At 33.3% G+C, this 16,269-nt stretch overlaps 1 protein-coding gene across 2 annotated transcripts in view; it reads right to left on the minus strand.

The window, feature by feature from the left end:
* Positions 1-16,269, minus strand: part of LOC106882052 (copine-8) — a 263,320-nt gene that overhangs the window by 123,043 nt on the left and 124,008 nt on the right. For both annotated transcript variants that reach the window (XM_052968690.1, XM_052968691.1), the window contains exons 5-6: positions 15,281-15,320; positions 5,083-5,153 (exon numbers count right to left, since the gene is read on the minus strand). In XM_052968690.1, coding sequence (XP_052824650.1) covers positions 5,083-5,153; positions 15,281-15,320 — 111 coding nt within the window. The remainder of the gene's footprint in view (positions 1-5,082; positions 5,154-15,280; positions 15,321-16,269) is intronic.

Below are 16,269 nucleotides of genomic sequence, written 5' to 3' on the forward strand. Positions count from 1 at the left end.
TATATATATATATATGACAGGCTTTTTTCAGTTTCCATCTCCCAAATCCACTCACAAGGCTTTGCTCAGCCTGAGGCTATAGTAGAAGACACTTGCCCAAGGTGCCATGCAGTGAAACTGAACCTGGAACCATGTAGTTAGGAAGCAAACTCTTTAACATACAATGCAGCTATGCTGGGGTATTACTTTGAAGGGATTTAGTTGAATGAATTGATTCTTTTAAAGCTGGTATTTATTCTATCAATTTCTTATGCTAAACCACTAAGTTACTGGGATGTAAACAAACCAACACTGGCTGTCAAGCAGTGATGGGAGACAAACGCAAGCACACATAGAAAGACAGATAGATACATACATACATATACTGTGATACTTGGGGATGGTCATAGTTTGCCAATTAAACACACACACATTTATGTTTGGTCTTTACTTCAGCTTTATTATTATTATTTTCTTTTCTTTGTCAAAGCTCTTTCATCACACATCTTTTGACCTATTCAATAACCCTTTATGCTATGTTCTGCTTATTCCATTTTTGACAAAATGGAATGAACAGAACAAGAGAAAACATGTGGGATAAAAGGTCGTTGAAAAGGTCACAAAATATGTGATGAAAGAGATTTGACACAAAGGAACTAAAATGATAATAATAATAACAAAGCTGAAATGAAGACCAAATATATAATGTGTGTGTTTAATTGGCAAAATATGACCATCCCCAAGTATAACAATATCTGTTTCAACACATGATTTCACATCAAGAATCTTGAAAACCAAATACATAAATGTGCATATATATATTTATTTATTATTCTTAAACAAGAATGTTGTTGACAGTGACTTTGAAGTTTCGGCCAGCTAAGCCGAAGTCACTGTCAACAACATCCTTGTATGAAAATAATAAATTTGTACTCTACAAAAGTATAGAGTAACCCATCAGATTAAATGTAAAATTGTTTTTACTATAACTGAACATAAAAAAAAAAGAAATTTACATATATATATATATATTTGTTTTGCAAGATTTTTGATAAAATTATTGGCTAAACTGGCAACATGACCATCCCCATATACAACAATATATATATATATATATATATATATATATATATATATATATATATATATATATATATATATATATATATATGCATATATACAATGGGCTTCTTTCAGTTTCAGTCTACCAAATTCACTCACAAAGCTTTGGTGACCTGGAGCAATAATAAAGATAGTTATGGCCGGTTCAGAGGGTTACTCTTCAAAATCTGAAGAGAGGTTATAGGCCACCAGCCATTAGGGTCTGACAAGACGTATGTAAAGCCAAGAGATTTATGGACGTGAAACCATGGGTAACCGGTCATAACTATTTTAACCCATCTGTGTTCTTTCTTTATGTAAAAACCTAACCTGAAACTCACAATCGATCATGAAACTGCATACTGGCATGCATGGGTATATAACTTCATATACAAGTATATTTATATGTATGTGCATATTGATATATTCATGTATCTGTATATCTAAGTGTTTGGACATGTCTTTATATGCATAGATAAATGTGGGAATGCCTGTATATGGTATATACATAGACAGGTATGCTGATCTTGACCCTGACTTGGTGTTCTCATTATTTAAATAGCTTGATTCAGGTGAATCCTACAAATAATTGATAATATGACATTCACAAAGAGAAAGGATTTTCTTCTCCAGCACTTCTGGTACTTTGACTGCTTTGCTTTACACAAAGGATAAACTAACTTAGAATTTTCACTAAAGGATATTCCTTTCCACAGAAGAGATGTGTGTGTGTGTGTGTGTGTGTGTGTGTGTATATATATATATATATATATATATATATATATATATATGTAAATGTCAAACAATGAGAATGGGTGCATTGGTGGATAATTTTTTTTTATTTGTGTATTAAGGCTACCATTGGTTTCATGTTAAGAAAAATATCTTCATATCTTAACAATTTTTCAAGCCGATCACATGGAGAAATGGTGTTCGTCTCCATTTTGGATTTGTTTGACCAGTTGAAAAGGTCATTGTGCAAGACTTGGAGTTCCAGGCAAAACAAACTTTATAACACACACACACATACACAAGAGGAAATGGTTCCTTCTTTTTTTTTTTTTATTGAGGTCAAAAATGCTGATAAACTGACACAGACATCTTGTAAGTGGTACTTAAATTATTTGAAAATCTTAACTTTCTTTATTTTTTCCCAAGTTTGAGTAGCATTGTAGCATGTATGTAAGGCCTCACATCAATCAGTGTGGTATCACAAACCGATTGTATTAGAAATAATCATACTGATAAAGTTGTAACCTTGTAGAGACATTGGACTTGACATTGATTGCATCAGTTTAGCTATGTTAGGGAAATGGGTGCCAGTTTGTATGGAAGATTAAAGCTGATGTAGACAATTATTGTAATCAGAAGATTAATCTCAATGGAAACCAGGAGATAAGCAATGATTATAGAAGATACAGTAAGCATGTGGAAGGATATCAATAATTCTCTCATATCATTTATTATTGAGAAAGAATGAAATGATATTAAAGTAAGATAAAAATCTGAGATATTTTTAGAAACATTTCCTTTCATTCATGTCAGTTTGTTCAATGAAGTTGGAGTGGGGCTGCGGAGAATTAACCAATCAAATCAACTCATCTATCAGCCAACAAAGAAGTCTCTATGAGGTTGCTGAACCTAGCAGAATTAGCAGTCAAATCTCCCTCAAATCACATCTTACCATCTTAAAACGATCGAAGACATGACAGAATGTAACCCTCAATAGATGCTCTACCTGAATAAAAGACTGGATGGTCATATTTAGAATGTTTTGATCATGGGTGCAATGAAACAGAGCTGACCTGTGAGTAATTAATAACTTATTAACAAATTATGATGATAATAATGATGACGATGATGGTGGTGGTGGTGGTGATGATGATGGTGTTGTTCATGATGATGATAACGATGATGATGATGATGATGATGTTGATAATGATGATGATGGTGGTGTTGACGATGTCATCATCATCATCACAAAACTAGATCACTAAAATTCACCATGAAAGAAACTTTTTCCTGAATTCTTACCCGAAGGTCACCAGTACCAATCTCTTAGAAAACTTAGTTTCAATAAATAATTTTAATGAAATAACATTGACCTATGATATCACTTAGTTTCCCTCTTTTTGGTAATATTTTCTAAACTCCAGTTTATGCCCATTGTGTCTAAATGATTTTGGTAAAATAAATCTTCCTAATACTGATTACTATATTGTAATGAGATTGGTGTGTGTGTATGTGTATATATTTATATACAGTTGTCTAAAATCCATGAGTAAAAATAAAAAGTAACAGACACTCATACATTAGGTAATAGAGTGGATATATTATTATTAATATAATACTATAATATAGTCTTATGATAGCCAATAGCTGAAAGGAATAGTATAGCCATTTTATTCTTTTTAGCTATTTCTGATGATAGCCAAATTGTCAAATGGTTTCATGCCAGATACAAAGATCTAAATCTAGCTATCATGAGACAACAATACAATATTATTTAGATGATGATGATAGTAATATAGCCACTCTATTACCTAATATATGAGTGCCTTGTTTTGTCTGATGCATTTTTAGACAATTATATATATAATGTTGATTGCCTGTTTATGATCTTGCTCTACTGTACATATACCAGCTCAATTGATACATTGCTTATAGCCAATCTTCATTAGGGAGGCTGAGCACTCATAGTAATGTAAATGTTGTGTCATTTGAAATCTTACTACCCACAACTTAAACTTGTAAAAAAATAGTGCAAATAAAGTAGTGAACCTTGCTCAAGCATACATGTAAGACACTGCAAAACTAGACAGAAAAGTTGTTTGGTAGTATTTATCTGTGAAGTGTTGTAATTAGAATACTACTCAAGACAAAGAATTGTTTTTCAAAATGCCGGTCATTTAATGACCTACTTTCAAATGTATGTTTGCAGAAAGATTTCTTAAAGAGCAACTAGAACTGGAACCGCCCCCCCCCCCCACCAAAAAAAAAATCAACTTAACCTTTACAATATCCAAATAATATCATATGATAAATAATTCAGTTATTAAAAAATGTAATTTCCAGAGATGGTCACCACATAGGAATTATAATTAAAAGGTATGGAATAAAAACTGAAACAAGTAAGATAAAGGAATAAATAGAACGTAGAAACAATCATATTTTCTCTATTAAAGTTATTCAATGAGTTGCTTTTTCTTTAACACTTAGTATCTATTAATATGGGTGAATGGTAATTCCTGATATTCATAAGAGTGATTTACTTAAAATTCACTATGTCTACTATTTTTTAAACCTTTCCTTTGTTTTATTTCATTTGATTTCTGCTTATATTTTTTAAACTGATATTTCCTTACATGCACACACACAGACACACACACACAAACACACACACACAAACACACACATATATGTGCATGTTATATGTGTGTGCATGTGTAAATATATGTAAATATATATAAACATGTGTATACACACACTATTATAATTGCCTTATTTAATAGTGAAAAATACTTTATTTTCTGTGTTATTTTAGTAGTGAGATAATTTTCTTCTTTAAAAAAAAAAATCTTTATTTTTTTTTGTCTTGTTTCTAAATTTAAAAAAAAATCACTTAAATTGTATTGTAAATAGATTAACAAGAAAAGTAATGAAGGAAGAAAATATATCAGAAAAAAAGAAAAGCATAAAAAGAAATCATTGAAAAAAAATGGAAGAAAGAATAAAGAGAAAAAAAAGAGAGAAAGAAAAAGCAGTTTTAGAGGAAATTATGTTGAAATGCAAGAAACACTGGAGTATGAAGTTAGAAGAATTAACTTCAGCAATACAAAGTCATTTATATGGAGAGAACCAAAATAGAACATTGTTGTTTTCCCAAAGTTATTAAATGTTAATAAAAATGGATTCTTTGGTTATTATTATTTCAGTATACATCCATATATAAACATATATATATTTATATTCATATATATATATATATTTTTTTTTACTTACTGCAATCTTTTTACAAATCGATTTGCTATCATGATTTCTGCAAGAGTACATTCCAATTTTCCAAGGAAGTCCTGCAATGAAATCAATAAGAAATGACATTGTGAGATTAGTGATCTCAGAAGAAGACTGATGACAAATATGTGACAGCAATTTTTCTGACATTGTTTAAGAATAGCAAGCAGGATAAATGTCTTTGTAAATTCTGTCACAGCAATGTTCCTTGACTGTGGCATGGCAGTTAGATTGTTAGATTTCTGGTTGCTCAAAATAGGTGCAATCTTAAGAAAGAAGCCAAGAATTTTTACTCCAGTTCTTTAATCTTTCTAAAATGACATAAACTATTTCTGCTTTAAGATATACATTCTGTTCTTTAAAACAAGAAATATTGCTGGAAGGTCTTTCCAGTCACTACTCATTTTGTAAAGAAACACTGCATATAAACAGAGTGTATAAATACTGCTCATAAATAATGTGTCTAAACACTTGTTTTATATGCCCCCCCATTGATAACTAATAAATTAACTAGCATACTGGCAGCAGCGGTGGTGGCAGTGGCTTTATCTCTTTTCCTTCTGTGCTGAACACTTTCTTTATGGTAATACAGTTGATGACTCTGTAGACCAATTCTTGCATAAAAGAGTCAATGGCATTGACTGCATGGCAATGTTGGTGGAGGGTGAGCTTGATTTTGTTGAACCTTTCTCTCCTGTTGTTTGACAGGATAACTAATATATACCATTAAATTAATTAACTACACATAGATACAGGAAATGCATAAATCTAATGGTTAGGTTCAGACAACAAAAGCTCAACTTGACATTGACATTTTCTTCTGCTGTAGCAACTGTACTAGAATTCAGCCAACATAAAGTCATTATTTTGCAACATATATTAGCTTCATTGATATTTGCTATGTCTCTTAGCAACAATTTTCTAATTCTTGGAACCAATCATATTAGTTATTATGAATACCAAATTTTGTATAAGTAAAAATTGGATTGATATTACCCTCTTTGTTATTTTTTGGCCCTGTTAGACGGAAAACAAAGGACAGAATTTAGAGCTATTCTAGGCTCTCCTATACTGATAGGGCTGGATTAAGGTCTAAGCACAGTCCAACAGTGATTAACCCTTGACCCTTCCATTGATTAACTGACAAGTTATTGAGACATAATTGAAATGATTGATTAAAAAGCAATTTGTTTTTCCTCCAAACCATTCAATAAACCAAATTCCACACTTATGTACATACATACAAACATACATATTTATATGTACATGCACACACATATAAATAAATACATATGTCTGTGTGAGTTTAGAAGGCTACATTATATGGGTGGATATTGTGGTAGCTTTCAGCTATGTTCCAGCCAAGCTGGTTGAAAGATCCTGAATGAAGCTGCACAGAAAATTATGCCTGGTTGCTTGTGCAACTGCATATATTTTGTACAGTGGAAACACATGTAGGTTGTCGTGACCATAAAAATATGCTGGATGACATTGTAAAATAAAAGGAAATATATTTTGAGGATGTACCAATCTCCATATTCTCTACCATTATAATTATTACTTTAATATATGTATATAAAGGCAAACTTTATACCCTACTAAACATGGATATATTATTAGAGAACCAAATACTATGGTATTTGCCTTGAGAGATCCTCTCATATAGCCATATGGAGCACAGTCATATATCATAGTAGATGAGGACTATCTTGCATGGGAACCAGAACTACCAGGTCATGTGATTTCAGCATACTGTGCTTCCTCAATGGCAGGCATCCAGTCCCACATATCAGCCAAATATCACTGCCAACGATATATAGAATGATAGTGATTTTTCATGCATTGGTGTTGCAAATAACCAGTAGACTTATTAAGTGATAGAAGCAGTATCAGTACCAAAAGGCAATCTTTATATCCTCTTAACATGGATGTGTTATTAAAGCACTGAAAACTATGACATTCACCTTGAGAGGTGACATATGGTGCTAAAGCATAGATATATAAATACTAAATATGGTGCTAAAGCATAGATATATAAATACTAAATAAAACAATTTTCACTCCATTTCAAAGTCCTGAGATTGTTCAGAAAGATTTCTAAATATGGACGCAACAGTGTCTGCACATTTGTTCCTGATCCCATCATCCGCCAGGCCTTCCTACTTTATCCTGTAAGACACACTGGACTTACCAGTTTTGTGACTTCTCTTTACTGTTTTAGATAGTTTCAAGTTGCAGACAACTACATGGTGATCAGTTGATATCTCAGTCCCTCTCCTTACACGAATGTCCAGCACAAGATCAAAGTAGCTGAAGATGATAATGAAATCCATCAATAATCTCTGTCCTAAAGTGTCCCTATATCAAATATACTTATGCACATTCTTGTGTTGGAAGAATGTGTTCATAATGGAGAGTCCATTTCCAGCATAGACATTGGGCTTTTAAAAAAGTCTCCCAGTAGAACACCAAAGAGAGAGGTGGAGAAGTTTAAGTATCTCAGAGCCATAGTCATGAGTGATGAGATGCAGGAGGCTGAATTGAATGCAAGAACTGCAGGTGCTGAAACAGTAATCAGTTCTCAGAAGAGGAGAGATTGGTAAAATTTAAAAAAAAAAACCCCAAAAAACCAAACTTGTTATCTTCAATTTGGCTTTTGTGCCTATTCTCATTCATCTATGGTTATGAATATTAGGTAATGACTGAAAGAGTAAGATCACAAATACAAGCAACTGACTTGTAAGGGCCGGGTGGATATTAGGCATGTTGTGTTATTGCTATTACTCAATCCAAGGCCAGTATTGATTGAGCAGACCTATTATCAGAGGTGTTCCAGTTGCAACAACCATCCTGTCATTTTGTGAGTATATAATTCTGTTTTGGAACAGTGAATCTTGAAGCATATAAAGCTATAAATAATAGAATGTAAATATTGGGTTGAATAAAACCTTTTGGATAGAATAAGTCAAAGGTTGCCATTGGGACACAGAATCATATCTCCTGTTTTACATTCAAACATTTACATGTCATTATTTATAGCTTTATGTGCTTCAAGATCCACTGCTCCAAAAAAAGAATTATTTCACATTCTCTTGAACATTTATAAAATTCTTATGACATCAACAATATATGTTGTGTTTTTTCACAACTATGAAATATGTATCAATGAACCATGTCAAAGCCATGGTTGAATGGGTGGGAACTGCCCAGAAATAGCATATAATCTGTTCTATCCGGCAGTATGTCATTCAATAGTTATTTCAGTAATCAACTCCATGGAGGATAATAACTTTATGAAACAACATGTTTGCCATTGATTACTGTATGAATTTTGAAAGAAAAGTACCACTACAGAAGCAATGCAAAACACCTGTGAAATGTATCTGGATGCAGCGAAAGCTCATACATGTCAGGTATGGTTTAGAAGGTTTAAAAATGGTGATAGTCATGTAAAAAGCACCATCCTAATGTGGTTGATGCCAGGTCCATCTGACTGGCTCCCATGCCAGTGGCACATAAAAAGCACCATCCGAATATGGCTGATGCCAGTACCCCTTGACTGGCCCTCATACCGGTGGCACATAAAAAGCACTATCTAAATGTGATCGATGCCAGGCCTGCCTAACTGGATACTGTGCCGGTGGCATGTAAAAGGCACCCACTACACTTTCAGAGTGGTTGGTGTTAGGAAAGGCATCCAGCTGTAGAAACATTGCCAGATCAGATTGGAGCCTGGTGCAGCTGCTGGCTCTCCAGACCTCAGTCAAACCATCCAATCCATGCCAGCATGGAAAACGGACGTTAACGATGATGATGTTACGTGTATATATATAACAGGCACTATATTGTTAAACGTGTTTTCCATTTATTTAAATGATAGGATGGTATTTGAGGGAAATTTGGCTATTATTTGTGGCAGGTCAAGCAGCCTCATAATTGCTCCTTCATTGGTTTAGCACAATGTTGCCATGTTGTTTTTTGGAAGAAAAATATCAAATGACTGATGATGAACACTATCAAAGACTATGGAAGGGTAATGTAGAGAGAATGGACAATGAAAAAATATGAATACAAATATGTTAGTGGTCGATTGTTGTTGTCATTAATGGCAGTGGAGTGATATGACAGTAAGAAGTAAATAATAATAATAAAAATAATAATAATAATAATAATAATAATAATAATAAGAAGAAGAAGAAGAAGAAGAAGAAGAAGAAGAAGAGGAGGAGGAGGAGAATAATTTATACATATCTAAGAAACATTGTGATAAAGAAAAGTAACCAAACATAGATAGCAACAGGTGGGGAGAGGCAATTTTCCAGATTCATATACAATGCCAAGTAGTGGCAGTAACAACAACAGTAAGAATGGCAGTAGTAGTAGTAGTAGTTGTAGTTGTAGTTGTAGGAACTATAAGGATGGTAGTGGTGGTGGTAGAGGTGATGAATGATAACAATAATGATAATGATGCTGCTGCTGCTGATTAGTAACGATGGTGATGGTCAAGATGATGATGATGGAGATGGTCATGATGATGATGGTGATAGTAATGGTCATAATGATGGTGACAACAATGAAGGTGGTGGTGGTAGTAATGATGATAAAAATAATGTTTGACTTTTGGCTGATAATGATGATGCTGACAACAACAGTAATATAGTAATAGTGGTAGCAATGGCGACGGTGGTGGTGGTGGTGGTGGTGGTGATCATAACAGCAAAATCTGTACTAGCAATAATAACAATGACAACGATGACGATGATAGCGGTAGTGGTGGTGGTGATAATGATAATGGTGATGGTGGTGTTGGTGCTGATGATGATGGAGACAACAACAATGATATTGGTGGTGGTGGTTGTGATGATGATGAAAATAATATTAACTTTTGGCAACAGAAACAGCTAATCATGAATTTGTCTTAAGGAAATATATTTTCTTTCCTAAATAGAACCTGGTTATTGTTAATTAGAATTTGATGTAATCTGTAAATATTTAGAATGTAAGATACAAAAATCTACAAATACTTTCTAAAATAATGCAATGACAAGCAACAACAACAACAAAACATATGTTAAAATTTAATTAAAGATCCTAATTGAAGTTTATGTAAGGTAAGACCAAAATTAAATTTAGCTTTACAGCTTGATATAATGTACATTACTGTCCATTGGAAAACATTTTATTCCTTCCAGTAGATATTAACATTTTTATTTGTTAGGTTCTGGTGAATTCTGCTTGTATCACAGCAAGTCATAAATTAATAACGTTTAGTTGTAATGCTGGCTTATAGTATATTGATAGTCTGTTAGTTACATCATCTGAGCAGTGTAAAAGCTATCTTGGAAATGATGTTATTGTTAGTAGAGAACCACAGCAGGTTTTTGATCAAAGCAGACTTGCAGCACAGATTTCAGCCAATCAAATATTTAGAAGTGACCCACAAACAAATTAACATAATGATTGGATTTCTTATTACATTTTGTTTTGTTTTTTTTTTCCTTTTTTTTTTAAGCAGAATTCTTCTATTCTTTTATTCTTTTACTTGTTTCAGTCATTTGATTGCAGCCATGCTGCAGCACCACCTTGAAGTGTTTTAGTCAACCAAAGCAACCCCAAGACTTATTCTGTGTAAGTCTAGTACTTATTCTATCAGTCTCTTTTGCCGAACTGCTAAGTTACAGGGATGTAAACACGCCAACACTAGTTGTCAAGTAGTGATGGGGGAGACATACACAGGCACAAAACATCACACAGACATATACAAAAGCATGCTTATTTGTGCATAAGCACGTTTGTGTGCGTATGTATATAGGATGCAGGCATGGCTGTATTTACTTCACAACCATGTGGTTTCTGGTTCAGTCCCACTGCATGGAACCTTGGGCAAATATCTTCTACTATAGCTCCAGGCCAGCCAAAACCTAGTGAGTAGGTTTGGCAGGTGGAAACTGAAAAGAAGCCTATCATATATATGTGCGTTATGTTGTGTTGTGTTGTGTGTATGTCTGTGTGTGTGTATGCACATGTGCTAGCCTCTTTGCTTTGACATCATGTTGCCTGAGACTAGAAGATGGAATATGAATCAAGAGTACTAGAGTAAAATAAATTGAGTATGATCTGTTGGATGTGTAGTGTTAATTTAAAAGAATAGGCGCAGGAGTGACTGTGTGGTAAGTAGCTTGCTTACCAACCACATGGTTCCGGGTTCAGTCCCACTGCGTGACACCTTGGGTAAGTGTCTTCTACTATAGCCTCGGGCCGACCAAAGCCTTGTGAGTGGATTTGGTAGATGGAAACTGAAAGAAGCCCGTCGTATATATGTATATATGTGTGTTTGTGTGTCTGTGTTTGTCCCCCCAACATCGCTTGACAACCGATGCTGGTGTGTTTACGTCCCTGTAACTTAGTGGTTCGGCAAAAAGAGACCAATAGAATAAGTACTAGGCTTACAAAGAATAAGTCCTGGGGTCGATTTTCTCGATTAAAGGCGGTGCTCCAGAATAGCTGCAGTCAAATGACTGAAACAAGTAAAAGAGTAAAGAGTAATAGTTAAATGAAATTAGCAGAATAGGCAACCGTGCTGGATTGGGTATATAATGTAAATGGATGGTACAAACTGGATGGAAAAGATTTTATGTATTGATGAACCTTGTAGCAAAGATAGATGAAGGAAAACTTGGGAGGGAGTAATCAAATCACTTCTGAGAATGTTGGGGTTCATAAGCAAGATGACACAAGATCGATAAAGATAATACAAAGATCAATGATAAGGTCAATACTAGTCAATACAGATGCTATATTGTAGACCTTACCACCTCATGACAATATGGGAAAATAGATTTTAAATGGTGTGATAAGGATGATCATTATGATGACCTAATACTGCTACTGCTCTCAATGATGATGATGATGATGATGATGAAACTTATATCAATATTCTATATCGGAATTGGAGTAACACAATTCTTTGTCATGGCTACATAAATATTCAGTGTCACATACACACTTACTTTCATGATATACCTCTTGAAACTGATTTCATCCAATCAGTAACAGTCATTTTTCATACATAGTATGATGGATTCCTTAGCAGTTTGTGTATAGGAAAAAAAAAAACAGTAATGTTTTGGGGGCTTATTGGCTTAAGCCAAGTTCTTGAATTTCATTGGACTTCATTTATGTGTACATAGTAGAGGCTATGGTTTTTACCTAATTTTGTGTACATAGAAGAGACTATGATTTTTACCTAAATGTTGACACTAAAAGGAAACGTTCCTTTTTAATGTCAACATTTGATTAGATGAAAACAAGGTCCAATGAAATTCAAGAGCTCGACTTGAACCAAAAAGCTGAAAAACAGTGTGATCATTTCATACAAAAACTGGTAAGACAACCACCAAATTATGTAGGAAAAAATGGCTATCAGTGATTGAACAAAATCAGCGTCAAGAGCTGTATCATCAAAGTGTGTATGTGACCCAGTGCATTGACATTATGAAGGCTGACAACAGTAAGCTATGCTACAACAGAATCATCCATATTCCTTTTTTTTTTTTTTTTTATGTGGGGGGAATTGCTCTTATGGATGAATGTCTCTACTGATAAAATAAGAATAAATAATTCAATAGAGAAAGCAAGGGTTACATTTGATTTATTAAATTTATTAGCAGAGTATTTACACTATGGTATTCTTGTTTGTATTAAATGTCAAACATATCAGTAAAATTGAAACTGGAGCTAAATGAGCAAAGCTAGCTGTAAAACATTTTCTAGAGTTATTTTTATAATTTTATTTTATATTTAACCCTATGGTGACTATATTTCCAATGAGTAACTACCCATGAATTTAATTTGATTTTCAATTAATAAAGATTTGGAAAATTTCTGCAACTTTACATCATTAATAAATTATTTGGCTGTTGACCAACTGACATATCATTTGTTCATGTTATGAGATTTTGATCAAGATTTTAATTTCACTACAAACACTTTGGTATGGGTAGTCTCATGTTGGTTAGCATTTAAATGTTTTATATCTGTTTTCTTGTGACGGTCTTGGTAGCTGACAGTTGTTCATTTTCTAATAATCTTATGTTTTAATGTTGGCAGAGACTCTTGAGAGATTTTTACTGCTTCATCATTAAAATTTTAAATTTCTTAAATAAACTAACAAAGCAACATAATTTGAACATTTCCTACTTGACAGGAGCAACTTATAATGTTAAATACACTAGTACAAATGTAATGAGAATAGTAATGTAGAACCATATATATTGGCTTATAAGCTGTATTCTTCTTTCATATAACACAGCATGAACAAGTAAATTAATAAGTTATTCTTGGGGGAAATATAAATATCTTTTGTTCAGCAATGTTTTAATTTCTATTTTTTTTAAAACTAATTTTCTTAAGATATGCACCAAAGACAAACTGTGATTCTCAAAATTCAATATTTTGTATAGTTCAACCATTATGACAATCAATTTTATGTCTTTCAAGAATTGTATTTTTTTTTTCTACCTGCTAGCACATAGAAAATGATGTTTCTATAATCATTAGACATGAAGGGTGCAGCAACAGAGGTTTGTTTATTTCTGATATCATTTTTGAAACTATTCATGCGTCAAGAAAAATATAATTTGCAGTGACTCATTCAAAAATATTTTCTGCACAGTGAAATAATTGGCAAGTTAAAAGAGTAGTGATTCGATTGAAAACACTTTGTGCATAGTCTGAATTTCTCACAAGAAAGTTTTGTTTTATTTTCCATTTGAAGGCATAATTTGATTGCTGCCACTGCCACCACCATCATCAACATCATCATTCCCTTGTATCACATCACCATTGTTAATATTGTCATTGATAATGAACTAACAAGAGAGCCTCTATGTGGTCACATGACCTGCTAGAAATATCAACCAAATTCCTCTCAAATTGCACCTTACCATCTTGGAAACAGAAAGGATACATTAGATAATATGGTCTTAGATACACTGCAATGATGATCATGATGATGACTGATAATAATACAAAAGAATTAGAAGTTTTTTGGGATCAACAAGTTCCTCACCAGATGGAGGTGATTGTGAAGGACAGCAGATGAAAGAACAAATGAACAGTGGATGAATGAACGAATGAAGATGAAATCCCCGATTCTTTAAGATTATCTTTAATAAATTTATTGAAGTCATATTTTTCACATTATCAGTCTACTAGAAGCATAAGATGGTAAATTTTTTTATTAAAATATACCAAGTAAATTCTGATGTTCTGCCAGGCTAACACGTTTTAGAGTGGAGGCGCGTGGCATAGGGTGTCAGCATCATGATCGTAAGATTGTAGTTTTGATTCCTGGACCGGGCAACGCATTGTGTTCTTGAGCAAAACACTCCATTTCACATTGCTCCAGTCCAATCAGCTGGCAAAAATGAGTAACGCTGCGATGGACTGGCGTCCCGTCCAACTGGGGAAAAGATACACCATTGAAACCGAGAAACCGGGCCCATGAGCCTGGCTAGGCTTTAAAAGGGCGCATTTATTATTTTTAACACGTTTTAGACAAACCTCCTAATATTGTCCCACTAAGCAGACTTGCTTTAAATTCACAACATGATGATAAAAGTTCTAGTGGTGTATCTACAATCCAATAGATATGCCATTAACCATCACCTAAATTAAAAGGTATTCTTAAAGGTTCTTGTAGTTTAACACCAAGTTAAATGTTGAACAGGCAGATCTAAATTCAAAGGTGTTACAGTTCCAACACTCCTGCTTTTTAAAGTGTATAAAAGACTACATTTTCTAATGTGATCTTACTCTTTTAATACAGTAAAATATGATTTGAAGGAAACTTAACTGATATTTCTAGCAGGACAAATGTCTGCATTGAAACTCATTGGGTTTATCTTGTCAAGGGACAGTTAGCAGGTGATAAACTGGAATGTGTTTATGTATAGGGTGTACCTGTAGCATACATACACACATATGTATGTATGTATGTATGTATGTATGTATGTATACATGCATGTATGTTCATGTCTTGCCTCCTGCACACAATCTGTTGAAGAAACAAATATTCCAAGAAAGTATTCTTCAAACCAAAACAGAAAAGCTAAAACACTTTAATATTTTTTTCCAGAGAAGTTACAATTTCAAATAAATACAAATTAGAAATGGTTTTACTCACATGCTTATCTAAGTTAGCACTTTTAGAATCCACATCGTAACTGCAATAGAAAAAAAAGAATGTTGAAAAGTATTGAAATGAAAAATGAAGAACAGTGAAGAGGAAAACACTTATGTCCTAGAGAATGTATAGCATACTATTAGGAAATTTATAAATATAACTTAAGTTGGTTGGATTTAAGCATTACCAGATGAAGACTATGCTTTGTTTAAATGTGTGCACATCTATGTACAGATATATATATATATACATTTATGTATCTCTCTCTCTCTCTCTCTCTCTCTCTCTCTCATATATATATATATATATATATATATATATATATATATATATATATATATATATATATATATGTATATATATGCACATCTATCTATATTTACGTGAGCCTGGTGTTGCCATCCGGTTTCACCAGTCCTCAGTCAAATCGTCCAACCCATGCTAGCATGGAAAGCGGACGTTAAACGATGATGATGATGATGATGATGATGATATAGTCAAGGGTAGAGATCCGATGTAATCCAAGATGGTAATCCAAAGGTGTAAGTGTAAGATAATCCTAGAATTAAGGTACTCTGATGTATTGGTTGGATACCTGTGAAAGGTCCATGTAAGCATGCAATGATAAAGCAAAGCAAATACAAATAATAATAATAATAAAAAATCAAGGTATGTCCATATTTAACATTGTTAGGTTGATACTGAAGGAAGGAATAAAAATCATAGCATAAAAGTATAATATCTTAGAGATAATCCTTTCTCTGATACCAGAGGAATGTCCAGAATAGATTGGGAAGAGAAGGAAGAGATAAAAAGAGAAAAAAAAAAGAGAGGCACAAAAAATGATCGTGGGTAAAGTTAATATATTTGACCTATCACCTAACCTACATGAGTTTTTTCCTGGGTCTCTTCTTTTTAATCTTCTGGTCACCTAGGTAGCAGAAGCTATCAACTATTTCTAGTTTTTCTCCCTGGAGTGTGGCAAAGGT

Source organism: Octopus bimaculoides, chromosome 6, assembly GCF_001194135.2.
Source record: "Octopus bimaculoides isolate UCB-OBI-ISO-001 chromosome 6, ASM119413v2, whole genome shotgun sequence".
NCBI lineage: Eukaryota > Metazoa > Mollusca > Cephalopoda > Octopoda > Octopodidae > Octopus > Octopus bimaculoides.